Raw genomic sequence first — 22,733 nt, forward strand, 5'->3', positions numbered from 1 at the left:
ACACCTGCGATGCTGGTGAGCATGGAGGGCTGTCTCTACCACCTCTGTAGGATAAGCATCGATTCTCCCTATAGAGTTCTCCAGGCAGCGCAGCTGAACTTCCCCAAGACAAACACCTTGGCTGAAGCTCTAAGTTGATTTAATTAATGGACTGTTTAGTGCTTTCTCTCAGGTCACCAAGAATTAAGTTTTCTCAGTACTCATCATGGTGTGATCATGTTGATACAAACTGCCCAAAGAAATCCGATCTCAGAAACAGATGGTAAATGAGAGTCAGTGTTAAACACATGCAGACACTTCAATCTGCACTGAAGGTTTGTTGCCCAAGACCACGAACGTTGGCGGTTTAGAACTGAATCTTCATGTGTCTCTTGGTTGAAAATATTTATCTTATTGCTGAAAGAGAAATACCTTTGAGCTGTAGAGAGAGGTGCCAGGGTGGGAGGGGAGTGGAACGTCTTCATATTTTATCAAAGGTCTCCAGGATGGGGCCCCTGGGTGGCTCAGTCGGTTAAGCGTCTGCCTTCAGCTCAGGTCATGATCTCAGGGTCCTGGGATCGAGCCCTATGTTGGGCTCCCCGCTCAGTGGGGGTCCTGCTTGTCCTTCTCCCTCTGCCCCTCTCCCTGCTAGAAGACAACCTACAGCAAGTTTTGGTACTGTGTACTGATCTCTGCTGGTTGCCCTAAAAAACGCTCAAGTATGAATCATCATCTAGAATGTGCTTTGGCTCCTCTGCACCCAGAACTGTACCTTAAACCAAGGCTACCTTCCCAGAGCCTTTTGCTCCCAATTTGCTCTCATTCCCCAGTTTCTTTCAGGGTCCACTTGTTTCTGGACCTTTGGCTTTGTCTCCAAGGTCTGTATGTGCAAATAAATAAAATCTACAAAAAAAAAAAAAAAAGAAGGTTCTCCAGGAAGGCCTCACTAAGAAGGTCCCTTGGACCAGAAACCTGACTGAAGGTGAAGGAGCTGGCCATGCAGAGGCCTGGGGGCAGCACAGACTAGCAGGCAGGGTAGAAGGGCAGAGTCCTATGGGCTGAGGGGATAGCTTGCCGGGCACCACCAAGGAACACTGACAATGGTTGAGGTGAGCAGGCTTTGTAGGAATTGTGATAGCTTTGGCTTTTAGTGTGTTGGGAAACCTTGGAGGGTCATAAGCAAAGGAGTGACATAATCTGATTGATATTTTAAGAAGGCCATTCTGGCTGTGGGTTGAGAATAATAGCCTGTCCTAATCCCAAAGCGTTCTTTGCATTTGCCCTCCCATCATGATACCAGCTACATGGTATGAAGGAAGCAGGAGGGAAAAACAAGTTTAAGGGAGAAAACAAAGAAATTAATTTAGTGTGTGTTGAGTGCCTCCTCTGTGACAAATACCATATTCATACCCTCCTGATGAAAACCCAATGGGTGACCCCATTTCTGCTTTGTCTGGAATGGTCCCAATTGACACTCATTGTTCTTGTGCACTAACAGAGCCTTTCTTCTCTCTCAGAAATGTCCTGGTTTGGATGGTGAATTGCATGGTGATCACTCTAATAATAGGTATTATATGTTCCATTTCACAGAAAAACTGACTGAAACTGAGAAAACTTGTGTAACTTGCCCCAGCTCACAAAACCTGCGATTGAGACCGAGGTTTGGAAGCCGGACTCTGCTTCTCTGCACGTCAGATGTCTCATCAATGAAAGGGTCTGTCTGTCTCTGAAGCCCACATTTTCCCCTCAACCATGGGTATTGTGGTAAATGCAACAGCATTACAGAAAGCTGGCTTGTTTTTTCAAATTTAGCTTAGCTGTTATCATCCAAAACTTGTTGTAGGTTGTCTGCAAGTGTTCAGAAAGGCACTTATTTTCTTACTACTTAAAATCTGATAAATACAAATATTTTAAAGCAGATGCATTTCTATTATGATGGTACTTTCTTACGTTCTCCGAGAGTTATTTCTTGTTTGGAAGTGAACCATACCTCCTGCAGCCTTACCAAAATATAGCATCAAACATTTCTTCGGCCACAGCTGTGGCCCCAAACCTCCCCTCCCATTATCATGGGTCTCCCCTGAAGAAAGCCTGGAGCCAGAACCTGTGAAGAGGCCACTGTGAGCTGAGTCAGCATTCTTATCAGTCCTGGACATGCCCACCAGGCCATTAACTAAAGATTGTTAAGGACAACTAAGCAATGATGATCAGCAGCTCTTGGTGCCTTTCCCCACAAACATGGCAGATGGTGAGCAAATTGGAGGAAGGTGTGGAAACCGTGCATGTGAACAGGCTCAGCTTGGCAGTGCTGGTCTCCCAGAGGAGATTGCTCTGATCCCACCAGCAATCCAGCTCAGCCCCCAAAGAGTGATGATTTATAGACTAATAGTCTCAAAAAAAAAAAAAAAAAAAAAAAAAAAAACCTTTTCTTTTGAAAACATTCCAGTAATCTTTTGAAAAGAAGAGGCAAAGTCACAAAATTAATTGGCTCAGAGTATAAATGCCAACTGCAAGGAAAAGCACTCTTTCTGTGCTACTAAATTAAAAAAATATATAACCCTCCAGTGTCCCTAGGACTCTATCCAGCCTGACAAACCTAAGTATTAATAGCTTCATTTTAAAAAGAAGTTCCCCTACAATCTTTCTTTGTGCTCTTCCCTGGGCCAGCTTCAGAATATTTTGACAGATGAACAGACAATCCCAAAATATTGAAGGTCAACCCCTCCTCAGTCCTCCTTTCAAACCCAAACCAGAAAAATATCAATTCAGCGGTTTGATTCTGCTGTGGCTCTCCTTGATGTCACAAGAATAGTAAATGAACCTCTTGGCACCAAGAATGACTTTCCAAAAGCAATACTCAGCATGCTTGGACTGCTTCTTGCTCACTAGTTGGTTTTGATCCCTAGTTAAACCTGAATATTGAGGTGTCATTGTCTTTTTGTTTTCTTATTTGAATGATTTTCCCCTAAATGAGCAAATAATCAAACTGGGGAAGGGGCAGCTAGATGGATTTGTCAGAACTGGAAAAAAAATGACTAGATCAGATTAGCTCTAGGTATCATGTATTACATTATATTATTTTGGAGAAGAAAATGTTGTAGAAATGGCTCATGTGCTTCAGCTAAGAAATTGGCCCTTTAAAAGGGAAATGCTAATGGATAAAGTTTCATTAGCTAGTTTGGGAAAAGGATGAACAAAATGATGCAGGGGAGACATGCTGAGTCTTTATTGCTGCTAAAGTTAAATGAACCCAAAATCAATAGTTCATTTAAAGCACAATGGACTTTCTTTTGTATCTTGGATTTAAAAAAAAAAAACCCATACAACTGCTTTCCACTTTTTTTTTTAACATGTAACAAACTATGCATATGTCATAATTGGAAGAAATATAAAATAATTGTCCAATAGAGTTAAATAAAGTTCATTTTTTAAAAACAGCTTTTTAAAACACTATAAATTAAGAAATAATTAATATAGCAGGCCAATATGATTTCTTCTGTTTCTTATTGGTACCATGGGTTTCAAAATCCTTCTATACGTCATTTTGGGTGAGGGGAGAGGCGGGGCGAGGGTCAGAGGGAGAGGGAGAGAGAGAATCTTAAGCTGGCTTGACAACCAGCATGGAGCCCGACATGGGGCTCAGTCTCACAACACTGAGATCATGACCTGAGCCAAAAATTGAGTCAGATGCTTAACAGACTGAGCCACCCAGGCACCCCTATACACCGTTTTTAAAAAGCAGAATGGATTCTTGACAGATGTTAGCAACAGGGTGAATAGTAGGATTCTAAATCTTTTCCCCAACTGCTAGATATCAGCTCTAACTTTTCTTCGTATATACTCTGTATTTCTAACATTCCTACATCAGTTTAAAATGATTCATGCAACAGAATATGTCAAGTCTTTTCTAAAAATTTCTTATTCAATTTATTTAAACTAAGAAAAAAAACAGTTCCCCATTTCTCCTATCCCCTATCCTCACCTCTTGCAACCACCAATATGTTCTCTGTATCTATGAGCTTGGGTTTTTTTGTTTTTTGTTTTGTTTTTAGATTCCACATATAAAAGAGACCATACGGTATTTGCCTTTCTCTGTCTGACTTATGTCACTTGCCAAAATGCCCTCAAGTTCCATCCATATTGTCAGAAATGGCAAGATTTCATTCTTTTCTATGGCTGAATAATAGTTTTTATATGTATATATATATATATATATATATACCCACATATACATATATATAAAATACCCAAATTATACATATTATACCAAATAATTATATAAGTAAATAAATGTCATTATATTATATATACTATGGTATAATATACACTAGTACATACAATTATATAGCAGATATATAGTATAATATATATAATTTTGGATATATAATTATTTGGTATAATTATTGGTGTGTGTATATATATATGTGTGTGTGTGTGTGTATATCTCAAAACTTCTTTATCCATTCATCCATGGGTGATCATTTACATTGTTTCCCTATCTTGGCTATTGTAAATAATGCTGCAATAAACTTGGGGGTCCTTGTATCTTTTTAAATTAGTGTTTTCATTTTCTCTGGATGAATACCCAGAAGTGAAATAGCTGGATCATATGGTAGTTCTATTTTTAATTTTTTGAGGAACTTCCATACTGTTTTCCACAGTGCGTGCATCAATTTACACTCTCACCAACACTGGGAATGGGTTCCTTTTTCTCCACATCCTCACCAATACTTGCTATGTCTTGCCTTTTTGATATTATCCATTCTAACAAATGTGAGGTGATATCTCATTGGTTTTGATTTGCATTTCCCTGATGATTATTATTTGAGCATCTTTTCATGTACTCGTTGGCCATCTGAATGTATTTTTTTTAGTATAGTTGACACACAATGTACATTAGTTTCAGGTGTACAATGGGTAGTGATTTGACAAGTTTATACATTATGTTATGTTCATCCCAAGTGTAGCTATCAGTTCTATACATCACTTCTTTGAAAAGTATTTAGACCTGCCCATTTTTTAATTGGGTTGTTTTTTTCTATTAAATTGCATGAGTTCTTTATGTATTTTGGATTACTAGCCCTTCATCAAATATATGATTTGCAATTATTTTCTCCCATTCAGTAAGTTGCTTTTTCATTTTGTTGCTGGTTTCCTTTTTTGTGCAGAAGCTTTTTAATTTGATGTAATGTAATCCCACTTGTTTATTTTTGTTTTTGTTGTTTTTGCTTTCAATGTCAGATTATTTTAGAAAATCATGAAGATCTATGTTAAGGAGCTTACCTCCTACATTTTCTTCAAGGAATTTTATGGTTTTAAGTCTTTTTTTTTTTTTTAAGATTTTATTTATTTATCTGTCAGAGAGAGAGAGCACAAGCAGGGGGAATGGCAGGCAGAGGCAGAGGGAGAAGCAGGCTCCCTGCTGAGCAGGGGCCGGATGCGGGACTTGATCCCAGGACCCTGGGATCATGCTCTTAGCCGAAGGCAGACACTTAACCGACTGAGTCACCCACCCATCCCTATGGTTTTAAGTCTTATGTTCGAGGCTTTAATGTGTTTTGAGTTAATTTTTGTGTATGGTGTTAGATAGTGGTCCAGTTTTATTCTTTTTTTAAATTTAATTTTATTTTATTATGTTAATGTTAGTCACCATATAATACATCATTAGTTTTTGATGTAGTGTTCCATGGTTCATTGTTTTCTTATAACACCCAGTGCTCCATGCAGTTTTATTCTTTTAAATGTAGCTGTCCAGTTTTCCCAGAACCATTTATTGAAGAGATTGTCCTTTCCCTACTGTATAGTCTTGGCTCCTCAGTCACAAATTAATTGACCACATATATGTGGGTTTATTTCTGGGCTCTCCATTTTGCTCTATTGACACATGGGTCCGTTTTTATGCCAATACCAGACTGTTTTGATTGCTTTGAAATATAGTTTGAAATCAAGGAGTGCAATACCTCCAGCTTTGTTCTTCTTTCTCAAGCTTGCTTTGCTACTGGAATATCTTTCCATTTATTTGTGTCTTCTTCAATTTCTTTTATTAATGTCTAATAGTTTTCAATATACAGGTCTTTCGCCTCCTTGGTTAAATTTATTCCTATGTATTTTATTCTTTTCAATGCAATTATAAATGGGATTGCTTCCTTAATTTCTTTCTGATAGTTTGTGATCATTGTAAAAAATACAATGGATTTTTGTGTATTGACTTTGTATCCTGCAACTTTACCTAAGTCATTTATTAGTTCTAATAGTTTTTTTTTTTTTAAAGATTTTATTTATTCAGGGGTGCCTGGGTGGCTCAGATGGTTGGGCATCTGCCTTCAGCTCAGGTCATGATCCCAGGGTCCTGGGATCGAGCCCTACATCGGGTTCCTGGCTCAGCAGGGAGCCTGCTTCTCCCTCTCCCTCTGCCTCTCTCCCTGCTCATGCTCTCTCTCTCTCTCTCTCTGTATCTCTGTGTCTCAAATAAATAAATAAAATCTTTAAAAAAAAGATTTTATTTATTCATTTGACAGAGATAGACACAGCGAGAGAGGGAACACAAGCAGGGGGAGTGGGAGAGGGAGAAGCAGGCCTCCTGCAGAGCGAGGAGCCCAATGCGGGGCTCGATCCCAGGACCCTGAGATCATGACCTGAGCCGAAGGCAGACGCTTAATGACTGAGCCACCCAGGCGCCCCAGTTCTAATAGTTTTTTGATGGAGTCTTTAGGGCTTCCTATATATAACATGTCAGCTGCAAGCAGTGACAATTTTGCTTCTTCCTTTCCAATTTGGATGCCTTTTATTTCTTTTTCTTGCCTAACTGCTCTGGCTAGAGCTTCCAATACTATGTTGAATAGAAATGGTGGGAGTGGGCATCCTTGTCTTGTTTCTGATCTTTTAACTTTTCAACATTGTGCATGATGTTAGCTATGGGTTTGTCATATATGGCCTTTATTCTGTTGAAGTACATTCCCTCTATATCCACTTTTTTGAGAGTTTTTATCATAAAAAGATGTTGAATTTTGTCAAATGTTTTTCCAACATCTATTGAGATGATCATATGATTTTTATCCTTCATTTTGTTAAAATGGCATATCAACTGCTTTGTAGGTGTTGAACCATCCTTGCACCCCTGAAATAAATCCCTACCTGATCATAGTGTATGATCCTTTTAAAGTATTGTTGAATTCAGTCTGCTAATATATTGTTGAGGATTTCTGTATCTATGTTCATCATGGGTATTGACCTGTAATTCTCAATTTCCTAGGGCCCTTTTATCTTTTCCATTTCAGCCTTTGTGACATTCCTGGATACTATTGCCATCCTCACATGACTGTAGGGCAACTAAAACTGTTAAGATCTAGAGATTTATGTATTAAATGAGATTACCTATGAGGAAATGCTTTCATAAACTGTGAAAATATATACAAATATAAAGAATCAGTTTTAAATATTTCTCCTATAATTAAGCTGGCATTATCTTAAATCTTTTTTTTTTCCCCTATATCTGAATTAATCTACAAGTATTTCTATGGCACACAGCCCATGTGTCTTGTGCCATGCATCAATCTAATAAGGATTGAGAATATGTAAAACTGGGCCCCTGCTGGGAGAGAGACTAATCAATGTGAATTTTGTATAGAAAGTCAGGCTCTCCATGTAGGTTTAAAGGAAACAGGCCAAAGTGGAGGGTCCAGGGTGGTGATTTCTGTTGGGGGTGTGGTGGGTTCAAAGCATCAGTGAGCTGCGGAGTGAAGACTTGTGAGGGAAGTTGAAGAGAAGAAACTGATGAGAAGACAGAATGAGGGGAATCATTACAACCAAAATAAGAACTGAAACCATAAAATTTAATAACTTCTGGGGAATGGAAGCCCTTTCTGAATCATCTTTCTATTCTCTGGTTCTCTGTACTCCCGGCACACACTTGGCACCTAATATTTGTTTGTATACATGTGTTTACCTCTACTTGTGTGGAACGGCTAAATAGACCATGGATAGTTATTAGAGATGATGAGGTGGTGAATCATCTAATGGAACACTGGGACTCAAGGCAAGGAAGAGGACAGGGCTGAAGATGAAATATTACACCTCCCTGTAGAGTTAACAACAGAAGTTAGAGAAAGGCTCAAAAGGGCAGGGAAGAATCAAGCATTAAAATCCATATGTTTAAGGAAAGAGAACCAAGTGGAGCCAGTGATAGAAATAGAAAAAAATAGAGAAAACAGTGAAGAACTAAGTTGGTATCATGTGACAGAGGTCAGGGATGGAGAAATGTTTAATAACAATGATGGTAATAGTATTTATTGAATGATTACTATGTGCCAGGAACAAAGTACTGTGAGTACATTATTCTAAAGACTAAGTGCATTATCTCATGTACCTAAAATAATCCTATGACATAGGCACTAATTTTATCTCCTTTCATAGATGAAGTATTTTTGGCTAAGAGAGGCTAAGTAGCTTGCCCAGGGTGACACAGCTAAACATATCAATAAGCCCAGACTAACTCAGTGAGTCTGGTTCCAGAGCCTCTAGAAATCTCTTCTTCTTCAAATGAGGGAACAACAGTGTCAAATATAGTAGAAAAGTCTAGGACACCAAGAACACACACACATACACACACAGAGTCCTTTAATTTGGAACAAAACGGCCATCAGTATCTATTGAGAGAGAACATTTTCACTACAGCAGTGGAGGCAAAAATAAGATGGTTGTCAGAGAGATGCAGGGAATGGATGGAGAGACAATTAAAGCAATGCGTGAGTTCCCTTTTAGGCAAAAGAAAACAAAACTGAGTAAAGGAATTCAGGTGCTCCTGACATTTGTTAACATAGGAAAACAAGAGGAAAGCCACATTTAAATGGCTAGCAAAACCATTTACAGACAGATGAATTGATGATACACATACATCCTTGCATATACACGGCCATACAAGTGCTAACCTTAAAGCCTAATATTCTAAATCAGAAGTAGGCAAGCGAAGGCCTTTGGGTCCAATCTGCCAGCACCTGTTGTTAATCAGCGCAGGAGCTAAGAATGCTTTTTACATTTCTTAATGGTTAAAAAAATTGAAAGCAGAATTCTATTTCTTAACAAATGAAATTTATACAAAATTCCAAGTTCAGTGTCCACAAATAAAGATTTATTGGAATGCAGCCACAGTGTTCTTTCACATATTATCTACAGCAGTTGTCTCACAACCCTGGCAAAGCTGAGCTGTTTGGAGAGATTTTATAGCCCACAAACCATATTATATTTAGTGTCTGGCCCTTTCCAGAAAAAGGTTGTCGATCTCCATTCTACATCATCTCAACCGTTTTAATCTTTAATACATATACAAAGAAAAGGAAATTATATACCTGGTAAAGGTGCTTTATTAGTTCTTGCAATGGGCATTTCTTTCCATAGATTGCCACCATTTTCATTCTCAGCTATCCAGGAGTCAACAGCTAGACAAAACACCTCACATGTGTCTATATCCTCAAGACTAATTTCTTCCAGATACCACGCGGGATCCTTTCCACTGTTGTCATGTCCGATGCGTACTTTATAGATTTCACCAATATCTTTAAGATTAATCTGCAACAAAAAAGGGGGGGAGGAAATAAAAGTTCCCACATTTCTGATTTGATTTTTCAAATCAAAAATTCATATTCTGAGGGCCTGGGTGGCTCATATGGTTGAGCATCTGCCTTTGGCTCAGGTCATGATCTCCAGGCCCTGGGATTGAGCCCTGCATCTGGCTCCCTGTTCAGCAGGAAGTCTGCTTCCCCCTTACCCTCTGCCTCTCCTCCTGTTTGAACCCTCTCTGTATCTCTTTCTTTCTCTCTCTCAAATGAGTAAATAAAATGTTTAAAAAAAAAAAATATTCAATTTTGAACTCAGTATCTGTTTTCCCCACATACACTCCTGACTAATTTTCCTTAGAACTGTTTACTTGTAACACTATGAAATACAGTTACATATGGCAAAGCATGAATCTACTGACCATGGACAAACCAATAGATTAAATCCAGCTAGTTTTCACTACATTTTTTTTTTAGCAACTCAATATTATTACCTTGCAAAATAAATGTTTTATTATAATGGTTGATATACACTATTTGGTAGTTAGACTTGAGGAAGACAATCTAACTCTCTGGTGTCTATAATAGATTGGATATTCCCATTAAAGTGGGAGCCTGAGGGAAAAAAAAAAAACAAAAAAAGACATATATGCTTCTGGATTTAAACTAGGGCTAACCAGGTAGCCCTGAAACAGAGTGGCTTTGGAAAGACTATGACTTTGCAACAGTGTTGGTAATATGATTAACAAGTAATTCTGCTTTATGCCCCTTTGCACCTCACCAATTAATTAATTACCTGGCATGATAAATATTCTCACGTATCATTCACTATTCAGAATGAGCAATATTTTTCTTTTGAAAATTCTTACAGGGTTCATATGAAAAAATTGATCATTTACATACTACATAAGGTTCCTATTGCAAACAAGGACCTTTATTGCCTCCCGATTCTGTGGGTCAGAAATCCAGACGCTGTGTGGCTCAACTGGGTTCTCTGCTCAGAGCCTTACAAGCTGAACTCAAGGTATGGGCTAGGCTGGGCTCTTCTCTGGAGGCTCTGAGGAGAATTCTGCTTCCAGGCTCATTCAGGTTGGTGGCAGAATCTAGTTCCTTGTGGATTTAGAACTGAGGTTCCTTCCTTGATGTGTAGCCTCTTCACCTCCAAGCCAACAAAGGGCACACTGAACCCTTCTCATTCTTGGCATCTCTGGCTTTCCCTCTACTACCAGCAGGAGAAAGATGTTTGCTTTTAGAAGCTCATACGATTTAGATTAGGCCCACCTAAATAAATCAGGCTAATCTCCCTATATCAAGGTACTTAAATTGCATACTATGTGACACCATAATTAGAAACAATGTTATCAGCATTCTGGTATTTTGTCTCTCCCTCCACCTAACTTCTTTTCTCCCCTGTGGTATTATCATAAGTATTCACATCGCCACTGGAAGTTACTCCTTCAGAGTTTACGCAGACCTGCCACATTTTTTTCTACTAAAATATTTTTTATTGGTAATATAATTTTGGGTTGCTGCACTGGTGATAATTGTTGTGAATAAATTCTGTCCTCTTGGTCAGGATGCACAGAGTTCAATAGAGTTGAGCTAAATAATTGGGCCCCTCCTATTATTTCTGGAACAAAGTGGCTATAAAAATACTATCATGTAAAAAATCTTAATATTGGTGCTTTGTACAGATAACTAACGTCCTATAGAGTTAGAGTTGCAGATAATAGGACATAGGGATGAAAATAGAGGCCACATCCCAAAACGGGTTCAAAGGCAAAATTGTGTGGTGGCTAAAACCCTGGTTTTTTGAAATGAGATCTAGAGTTGAAAGTTCCTTTGCCCTTGCTGGTTGTCTAAGTGTCAGTAAGTATGCCTACTCTTCTAAGCTTCGGTTTCCCCATCTGAATATTATAATAGTACCAATCTTATGAAGTTCTATAGCACTCAGTATTAGCAGACATCATTTTATCAATCAGAATTATGTGCTAAATAGAAAATGCCTACATCTACCTAATATAAAAACAAGACTAATCTAAAGAAAAGGTCCAGCATTCACAGAAGGAAATTAAACTACTAATTAACCATCATATGTAAAATTGAAATTGATAAGGCCTATGTCTAACCCTGCTGGTAAAAGCAGATATTTGTCAACAAAACCTAAATAGTTCATGGTCCAGAAACTAAATCATTACTCACACACCATGCATGCATGGGTTGGCCAATTAAAATAAGAACCAAATGACTGTACCACAGTCTGGCTAGTGCTATAGATTGCTCCCAAATTACTTCTAACATATTAGCCAAACTGATTTGGAACTCTTTGTTCTGGCTTAATATAGTCAACCTGGGTCACTTCAGCTTTAATAAAGTACAAATGCAATATGCCAAGAAATTATTCTTGCATATAACGGTTTTTAGTTTTCTACATTTAACTTCCACACTTGAAAACACACACATGCGGGGCGCCTGGGTGGCTCAGATGGTTAAGCGTCTGCCTAAGACTGAGCACCATGTCCATGAAGGAGAGAAGACAGAAAATGCTATGAGCAAAACCAAGAAGAGTGAATGTACTTCTTGAGTCAGAGCTTATTGTTCCTGAAATTTCACAAGTCTGGGTTTTATTCTCTCCATCTGCATGGAAGCTAGTATCCTTTCAGGTATGAATAGGTACTTCATAAAAGCAGATGCTGCTGTCAAGAAATGGACCAGGAGCAACTCCTTGGCTGGAGGTGTCTAGCGTCACACAGAAGCACACAGGTTTTGCGGCAGAGGGATCCACTGCAAACCCAGCACTGAGACCCTCGGGCACTGGGATCTTGAAGAAGTGATATCTTCTCTCTGAACTTCACTTCCCTCATTTATAAAATGGAGTAATTAAGAATCATTTTACTGGGAGAGTGTGAGGATAAGGGACACATTAATTAGCAAAACTCGGTCAAATAAACACATTATTAGGTTCTTAATAAATAGTGGTGATTTTAGTAATTATTATTATTATTACTAAAGGGAGATGGAAGGAAGTGGGTGAAGAATACAGAGGGGAAAAGGAAACTAAAGTCCATTTACTTCAATCGTACAAGTATTCTTTCTCAGTGCCTTTGACCCTCCAGCACTGAGCTGCACAGATGAGAGAAGGAGACTAGCCAAGGGAGATCAGTTTTCTCCACCCATCAAGTCCTCACCAGCCAGGAGCATCAGCAGAGCTCCCCGGCATAGGATTCCTGACCACGGTGTCCGCCTAACTAGATCAGAGTCCGGTTTTCGGAAGCAGAGCATGAGAAGAAAAGCAGAGCTTGTCATCTGAAAACTAGGCTCGAGGCTGGTCGTTTCCTGTCCCTGAGTCTCAAGTTTCTCTTTGTAAAAACAGGGCTTTTGTAAGCACCAAATTAGATAATCTTGGGAACACACGTTATAATTCATAGACTGACAGTCCATGCAGATCTCAGAGAACAGGGTAGAGAGGCTTGGAGAGTTCTCTAAAGAATAAGCAGGACTTGTACTGTACCTTGTGTTCAGACCACCCCTTTACTCGGAGCTCCCTTGATTGAAATAGTTGGGAAAATTAGGTAGCATTTTGAGGGGTACTCAAGAAAGAATTTGAGGATTATCACAAGAAAGGACATTTTTCATTTGTCAATGAAAATGGAAATATTCATGCAAAAAAATAGCAGAAAAGATTCTCAAAGTTGAAAAATGAACTTGCAAAAAATACATTCTCTTTGCAAACTGCACAATACAATGCATAGCCTACCTTTCCAAAGATGAAGGCTTTTGTGTGCTAAAAGTTGTATAATCTATTAGAGAGTGTTCAGTTACAGTACCATGAAGGAATAACCTATATTGTCTAGGAAAGCAACATGACTGGTGGATCTGTGAATATTCATACAAAAAGTTTATGGAAAAAAATATTCCCTCTTCAGGTATCCAGTTTTGGAGTTTTTTGTTTGTCTGCAGAAAAATTTTGTAACAAAATTTTTAAGATTTTTTTTACTTGAGTATAGTTGATATAGTGATTCAACTCTTCTATATGTTATGCTGTGCTCACCACAAATATAACTACCATCAGGTATCTACTTTTAGATGTAGATCTTAATCCAGACATTTTTGCATATGTCATTACTGGCCGGTTGGATTTTTCTAACTTGAAGATGCTAAATCTCTTCATGCAAACTTGAGTATTTTTTCAATAAATGGCAACAAAGTTATTTTTTCAAACAATTCTATTCTGGAAGCAAATTTCATGTTCTACAAAGTCTCTTTTCTCTGTTTAAGAACACTTTCATAGTTTGGAAAAAAATATACCGGAACACAAATTAGCTTTGTGATCACTGAAATCCCATCTGGGAGCATTTCATTTCCATTCAATATCTCATTTTACATATTTATTGCCTTTCAAAAGAACATTATGCCTTAAAAGCTCAGGACTGGAATGTGGAAGTATGGACTGGAAACTTGGGCTCTAATATGTTAGAAACATCGAAATTATCAGGGTAAATTTTTAAGAGAAAGTAAGCAACACTACTAAAAACAAATATACAAAAACCATAGGCATAGATAATTTGCTATATTGTACATGACAATGAAAATAAGATGCTTTTCACCTCCACATGCCCTAGGCAAAAATTCTTGATGTTAATCAGTCCTAGTGCCGCCCCCTCCCAAAGAGATAGGAAGCCCTGATACTCCCATAATACTTCATAGGCTACCACTGGTGAGTACTTTTCCTGGAGCACTGCCCCCTGGCTTTTTTTGTATACCAACAATGCCCTTCCTCTTGAAAGAGCTGGAAAAGAAACCTTTCCTGGCTTAATTAGTAAATGATAGATTTTTTTTTTTTTAAGGGGGACCTTTATTGTCCTAGAATGTTTAGGTTTCCTTCTGAAGCTAGACAGGAGTGCCTGAATTGAAGAATGCCTTATTTTTTATTCTTGGTGCCAGTCACAAGCCAAGTTTAAAAGCCCTGGTCTAACCAATCTTAAAAGGTTTAAAGAACCTCATTATCTCAGTTGTGACTATGTTTTCCCAGTCCACAGTCCCCAGCCACTGACACTGACCTCATCTGTCAGAGTAAACAGCTTCTCACACAGTTGGCTACCCAGAGTCTCTAAAGACTTAGAAGCTACTAGCTCTAAACTAACTGTGGGTACATTACAGACCCTAGTCTCAATATCTTGAGAAAACTTTAAGATTTGGTACTTTTTGGTTGTTGACTTCATCTTCCCTACTGGACTCTTAACTCTTTGAAGACCTCAGCTATCTTCCTTTCTGTATCCTTAGTATATACAAACATTTATAACAATTGTTGAATAACTAATTTAATTTTGATATTTTAAAATTTTCATATGTTTCCTTCATTCTCTTTGCTTTCTATTAAAATTTTGCTGGGTGGAAAAAACTGATGATAACATGCAAAACTATGATAATTTGCTATGGCATATTCCTGGTAAATATCTGAGCCCCGATAACTAGAAAAAAAGTTCTTAGGCATACTATGAAATTATTGCCTTTTAAAAAATTTAGTAATATTTTGCAGGGGGTGGAGCAAGATGGCGGAGGAGTAGGAGACCTGGATTTCGTCTCCTCTCAGGAATTCAGCTGGATAGGGATCAAACCATTCTGAACACCTACAAACCCAACAGGAGATCAAAGAAAGGAATAGCAACAACTCTCTGAACAGAAAAGCGACCACTTTCTGGAAGGTAGGACGTACGGAGAAGTGAATCCGAGGCGATATTCGGGAGGATAGACGGCGGGGGAGGGGCCTCCGTCGGGCGCTTCTGGCAAGTGATAGAAGCACGGAGCACAAAATCGGAACTTTTAAAAGTCTGCTCCACTGAGGGACGTCACTCTGGTGGCTAAGCGGGGGGTGGAACCCTCCGGGACAGTGTGGTCTCAGGACCCTCGGGGTCACAGAAAGACCGGGGCTGCCTGAGTGTGGCAGAGCTCCCAGGTATCGGAGCAGGGAAGCTGGCTGCAGAGGCGGAGCCCAGGCACGGGCTCTCAGCTCGGGGTGGCCATAAACCGTGATCCGCGGCACAGTCAGGCCACTGCTCCTCTAGCAGGGACCCAACAAGCGGCAGATCCGGGGAGACTCCCCTTCCTCCCTCGGGAGGAGCCGCGCGGGAGTGCACCGCAGGGATCTGCTGGGTTTGGAGACTCCACCCGGGGCCGGGTGCCAGAGATAGAAATGCGCGGTCACAGGCCGGGCGAGCACGGAGTGCGGCCGGAGACCGGGGAGACGGGAGTGACTGATGGCTTTTCTCTGGGGGCTCACTGAGGAGCGGGGCCCCGAGTTCTCGGCTCCTCCGGGGCAGAGATTGGGAGGCCGCCATTTTCACTCTCTGCCTCCAAAGCTGTACGGAAAGCTCGCAGGGAACAAAAGCCCCGGAGAGCAAACCCGAGCAGATTACTTAGCCGGGAGGGGGCAAGGGCGGGGCAATTCCGCCTCCGGCAGAGACATTTGGAAACCACGGCAACAGGCCCCTCCCCAGAAGATCAGCGAGAACAGCCAGCCAAGACCAAGTTTACCGATCAATGAGAATGGCAGAACTCCAGCGCTAGGGGAATATTGCACATAGAATTCATGGCTTTTTTACCATGATTCTTTAGTCTTTCAAAGTTAATTTTTTTTTAACTTTTTTTCTTTTTGAATTTTTCTTTTTCCCTTTTTCAACCAACATCTTATCAATCCTTTTTTTTAAAAAACATTTTTATTTTTCATTTTTAGAGTCATATTCTATCCCTTCATAGAAGTTACCTGTATTTTTGGCATATATATATAAGTTGTTCTCTCTTTAAAATTTTGAGATAGTTTCTTCTAACAGATTAAAATATAACCTAAATCTCTAGTATATGGTTTTTTCTACTCCCCTGCCTGATCACATTCTCTCCCTTTTTTTTTCTTTTTTCTCTTTTTTTAAATCTTCTTCTTTTTTTTTTCAAACAACTTCTTATCAATTCCTTTTATAAAATTTTTTATAATTTCCATCTTTACAGTCATATTCCATCCCTTCATCATATCAACCCTTATTTTTGTACATATATAAGGTTTTCTTTCTTTAAAATTTTGGGAGGCACTTTCTTCTAAAAGACCAAAATACACCCCAAATCTAGTGTGTGGCACTGATCTATATACCAGCCTGATCATATTTGATAACATTCTGGTTTTTTGTTGTTGTTGTTGTTTTGTTTTCTTTGTTTTTATCTTTATCTTTATCTTTTTCTTTTTTTTCTTTTCTTTTTTTCTCTTTCCGTTTCTTTTTCCACTGCTTCAGGTCTTTTCTGATTTGTTTAGAGTATATTTTCTGGGGACGTTGTTACTCTGCTAGCATTTTGTTCTCTCATTAATCTATTCTCCTCTGCACAAAATGACAAGACGGAAAAAATCACCTCAACAAAAAGAACAAGAGGTAGTACTGACTGCCAGGGACCTACTCAATACGGACATTAGTACGATGTCAGATCTAGAGTTCAGAATCATCACTTTAAAGATACTAGCTGGGCTTGAAAAAAATATGGAAGTTATTAGAGAAACCCTTTCTGAAGAAGTAAAAGAACTAAAATCTAACCAGGTAGAAATCAAAAAGGCTATTAATGAGGTGCAATCAAAAATGGGGGCGCTAACTGCTAGGATAAATGAGGCAGAAGAGAGAATCAGTAATATAGAAGACCAAATGATGGAAAATAAAGAAGCTGAGAAAAAGAGAGATAAACAACTACTGGATCACGAGGGCAGAATTCGAGAGATAAGCGATACCATAAGACGAAACAACATTAGAATAATTGGGATCCCAGAAGAAGAAGAAAGAGAAAGAGGGGCAGAAGGTATCTTGGAGCAAATTATAGCAGAGAACTTCCCTAATTTGGGGAAGGAAAGAGGCATCAAAATCCAGGAAGCACAGAGAACCCCTCTAAAAATCAATAAAAATAGGTCAACACCCCGACATCTAATAGGAAAACTTACAAGTCTCATAGACAAAGAGAAAATCCTGAAAGCAGCTCGGGAGAAGAGATATGTAACCTACAAGGGTAGAAACATTAGATTGGCAACAGACCTATCCACAGAGACCTGGCAGGCCAGAAAGGACTGGCAGGATATATTCAGAGCACTAAATGAGAAAAATATGCAGCCAAGAATACTCTATCCAGCTAGGCTGTCATTGAAAATTGAAGGAGAGATAAAAAGCTTCCAGGACAAACAAAAACTAAAGGAATTTGCAAACACAAAACCAGCCCTACAGGAAATCCTGAAAGGGGTCCTCTAAGCAAAGAGAGACCCTAAAGGCAACATAGACCAGAAAGGAACACAGACAATATACGGTAACAGTCACCTTAAAGGCAATACAATGGCACTAAATTCCTATCTTTCAATAGTTACCCTGAATGTAAATGGGCCAAATGCCCCAATCAAAAGACACAGGCTATCAGACTGGATTAAAAAACAAGAACCATCGATATGCTGTCTGCAAGAGACTCATTTTAGAACCAAAGACACCCCAGATTGAAAGTGAAGGGGTGGAAAACCATTTACCATGCTAATGGACACCAAAAGAAAGCTGGGGTGGCAATCCTTATATCAGACAAATTAGATTTTAAACCAGAGACTATAATAAGAGATGAGGAGGACATTATATCCTACTTAAAGGGTCTATCTAACAAGAAGATCTAACAATTGTAAATATCTATGCCCCTAACATGGGAGCAGCCAATTATATAAGCCAATTAATAACAAAAGCAAAGAAACACATCGACAACAATACAATAATAGTGGGGGACTTTAACACCCCCCTCACTGAAATGGACAGATCATCTAAGCAAAAGATCAACAAGGAAATAAAGACTTTAAATGACACACTGGACCAAATAGACTGCACAGACATATTCAGAACATTCCATCCCAAAGCAACAGAATACACATTCTTCTCTAGTGCCCATGGAACATTCTCCAGAATAGATCACATCCTGGGTCACAAATCAGGTCTCAACCAGTACCAAAATATTTGGATCATTCCCTGCCTATTTTCAGACCACAATGCTTTGAAACTAGAACTCAATCACAAGAGGAAAGTCGGAAAGAACTCAAATACATGGAGGCTAAAGAGCATCCTACTGAAGAATGAATGGGTCAACCAGGAAATTAAAGAAGAATTAAAAAATACTTGGAAACCAATGAAATTGAAAACACAACTATTCAAAATCTTTGGGATATGGCAAAGGCTGTCCTAAGAGGAAAGTATATAGCAATACAAGCCTTTCTCAAGAAACAAGAAAGGTCTCAAGTACACAACCTAACCCTACACCTAAAGGAGCTGGAGAAAGAACATCAAATAAAGCCTAAACCCAGCAGGAGAAGAGAAATAATAAAGATCAGAGCAGAAATCAATGAAATAGAAACTAAAAGAACAGTAGAACAGATCAACGAAACTAGGAGCTTGGTCTTTGAAAGGATTAACAAGATTGATAAACCCCTGGCCAGACTTATCAAAAAGAAAAGAGAAATGACCCAAATCAACAAAATCATGAATGAAAGAGGAGAGATCACAACCAACACCAAAGAAATACAAACAATTATAAGAACATATTACGAGCAACTCTATGCCAGCAAATTAGATAACCTGGAAGAAATGGATGCATTCCTAGAGATGTATCAACTACCAAAAATGAACCAGGAGGAAATAGAAAACCTGAACAGATCTATAACCACTAAGGAAATTGAAGCAGTCATGAAAAATCTCCCAAAAAACAAAAGCCCAGGGCCAGATGGCTTCCCAGGGGAATTCTACCAAACATTTAAAGAAGAATTAATACCTATTCTTCTGAAACTGTTCCAAAAAATAGAAATGGAAGGAAAACTTCCAAACTCATTTTATGAGTCCAGCATTACCTTGATCCCAAACCCAGACAAAGACCCCATCAAAAAGGATAATTACAGACCAATATCCCTGATGAACATGGATGCAAAAATTCTCACCAAAATACTAGCCAATAGGATCCAACAGTACATTAAAAGGATTATTCACCATGACCAAGTGGGATTTATCCCTGGGCTGCAAGGTTGGTTCGACATCCGCAAATCAATCAATGTGATACAATACATTAACAAAAGAAAGAACAAGAATCATATGATCGTCTCAATAGATGCAGAAAAAGCTTTTGACAAAGTACAGCATCCTTTCTTGATCAAAACTCTTCAGAGTATAGGCATAGAGGGTACATACCTCAATATCATAAACGCCATCTATAAAAAACCTACAGCGAATATCATTCTCAATGGGGAAAAGCTGAGAGCTTTCCCCCTAAGGTCAGGAACACGGCAGGGATGTCCACTATCACCACGGCTATTCAACATAGTATTGGAAGTCCTAGCCACAGCAATCAGACAACAAAAAGAAATCAAAGGCATCCAAATCGGCAAAGAAGAAGTCAAACTCTCACTCTTTGCAGATGTTATGATACTTTATGTGGAAAACCCCAAAGACTCCACCCCAAAACTGCTAGAACTCATACAGGAATTCAGTAAAGTGGCAGGATATAAAATCAATGCACAGAAATCAGTGGCATTCCTATACACCAACAACAAGACAGAAAAAAGAGAAATTAAGGAGTCGATCCCATTTACAATTGCACCCAAAACCATAAGATACCTAGGAATAAATCTAACCAAAGAGACAAAGGATCTGTACTCAGAAAACTATAAAATACTCATGAAAGAAATTGAGGAAGACACAAAGAAATGGAAAAACGTTCCATGCTCATGGATTGGAAGAGCAAATATGGTGAAGATGTCAATGCTACCTAGAGCAATCTACACGTTCAATGCAATCCCCATCAAAATACCATCCACTTTTTTCAAAGAAATGGAACAAATAATCCTAAAATTTGTATGGAATCAGAAAAGACCCCGAATAGCCAGAGGAATGTTGAAAAAGAAAAGCAAAGCTGGCGGCATCATAATTCCGGACTTCCAGCTCTATTACAAAGCTGTCATCATCAAGACAGCATGGTACTGGCACAAAAACAGACACATAGATCAATGGAACAGAATAGAGAGCCCAGAAATGGACCCTCAACTCTATGGTCAACTCATCTTTGACAAAGCAGGAAAGAATGTCCAATGGAACAAAGACAGTCTCTTCCACAAATGGTGTTGCGAAAATTGGATAGCCGCATGCAGAAGAATGAAACTGGACCATTTCTTTACACCACACACAAAAATAGACCCAAAATGGTTGAAAGACCTCAGTGTGAGACAGGGGTCCATCCAAATCCTAAAGGAGAACACAGGCAGCAACCTCTTTGACCTCAGCCGAAGCAACTTCTTCCTAGAAACATTGCCAAAGGCAAGGGAAGCAAGGGCAAAAATGAACTATTGGGACTTCATCAAGATAAAAAGCTTTTGCACAGCAAAGGAAACAGTCAACAAAACCAAAAGACAACTGACAGAGTGGGAGAAGATATTTGCAAATGACATATCAGATAAAGGGCTAGTATCCAAAATCTATAAAGAACTCATCAAACTCAACACCCAAAGAACAAGGAATCCAATCAAGAAATGGGCAGAAGACATGAACAGACATTTTTCCAAAGAAGACCTCCAAATGGCCAACAGACACATGAAAAAGTGCTCAATATCGCTCGGCATCAGGGAAATCCAAATCAAAACCTCAATGAGAGACCACCTCACACCAGTCAGAATGGCTAAAATTAACAAGTCAGGAAACAACAGATGTTGGCAGGGATGTGGAGAAAGGGGAACCCTCCTACACTGTTGGTGGGAATGCAAGCTGGTGCAGCCACTCTGGAAAACTGTATGGAGGTTCCTCAAAAAGTTGAAAATAGAGCTACCATATGATCCAGCAATTGCACTACTGGGTATTTACCCCAAAGATACAAAAGTAGGGATCCGAAAGGGTACGTGCACCCCAATGTTTATAGCAGCAATGTCCACAATAGCCAAACTGTGGAAAGAGCCAAGATGTCCATCGACAGATGAATGGATAAAGAAGAAGTGGTATATATATACAATGGAATATTATGCAGCCATCAAAAGGAATGAGATCTTGCCATTTGCAACGACGTGGATGGAACTGGAGGGTATTATGTTGAGCGAAATAAGTCAAACAGAGAAAGACATGTATCATATGATCTCACTGATATGAGGAATTCTTAATCGCAGGAAACAAACTGAGGTTTGCTGGAGTGGGGGGTGGGGTGGGAGGGATGGGGTGGCTGGGTGAGAGACATTGGGGAGGGTATGTGCTATGGTGAGTGCTGTGAATTGTGTAAGACTATTGAATCTCAGATCTGTACCTCTGAAACAAATAATGCAATATATGTTAAGGAAAAAAAAAAGAAGTAGAAGAAGGTAGCAGGAGGGGAAGAATGAAGCGGGGGAAATCGGAGGGGTAGACGAACCATAAGAGACGATGGACTCTGAAAAACAAACTGAGGGTTCTAGAGGGGAGGGGAGTGGGAGGATGGGTTAGCCTGGTGGTGGGTATTGAGGAGGGCACATTCTGCATGGAGCACTGGGTGTTATGCACAAACAATGAATCATGGAACACTACATCTAAAACTAATGGTGCAATGTATGGGGATTAACATAAGAATAAAACAAACAAACAAACAAAAAATTTAGTAATATTTTGCAATCCAATTAATGCTGCCCAAATGAATGAAAAAAAAATGGCTTTTATCTTTTTATGCCATCTGTATTTTTTTAATTAGGTTCCATGCCCAGCATGGAGCCCAATGTAGAGCCTGAACCCAGGACCCTGAGGACCAAGAGCTGAGCTGAGATCAAGCATCAGACACTCAACCAACTGAGTCACCCAGGCACTCCATACCATCTGTTATTTTTGACAGTGAATGAATTCTGTTGGGAAACAAATGGCAACATCTTTATAAAAAGGTTGTATAATTAAGGTTTAAAGCCATTGTCCTAAGTCTTTGACTTATTTCAATAGCAGAGATATTTTTTCTGGATTTCCTCATAAATTTTGATACATTTTGGACAAATATAAACAGATTGTGACCAATTCTGTATTTAGGTTCCAGTTTCATCAATGGTAGAGTAGCTTACATTGACTAAGACTCAACCATTTAAAAAGGGCACTGTGCTGCGTTGGTGGTATAGTGGTTAGCATAGCTGCCTTTCAAGGGCACTGTGCTAAATGAAAAACAGAAACCGAATGTAGC

At 39.2% G+C, this 22,733-nt stretch overlaps 1 protein-coding gene across 1 annotated transcript in view; it reads right to left on the reverse strand.

The window, feature by feature from the left end:
* Positions 1-22,733, reverse strand: part of LOC135364027 (lipoxygenase homology domain-containing protein 1-like) — a 123,224-nt gene that overhangs the window by 30,701 nt on the left and 69,790 nt on the right. The window contains exon 8 of the mRNA XM_064587504.1: positions 9,324-9,543. Coding sequence (XP_064443574.1) covers positions 9,324-9,543 — 220 coding nt within the window. The remainder of the gene's footprint in view (positions 1-9,323; positions 9,544-22,733) is intronic.

This window comes from Mirounga angustirostris, unplaced genomic scaffold (genome assembly GCF_029215605.1).
Source record: "Mirounga angustirostris isolate CCGP_5_RB_7025 unplaced genomic scaffold, mMirAng1.0.hap1 SCAF_4, whole genome shotgun sequence".
Taxonomy (NCBI): domain Eukaryota; kingdom Metazoa; phylum Chordata; class Mammalia; order Carnivora; family Phocidae; genus Mirounga; species Mirounga angustirostris.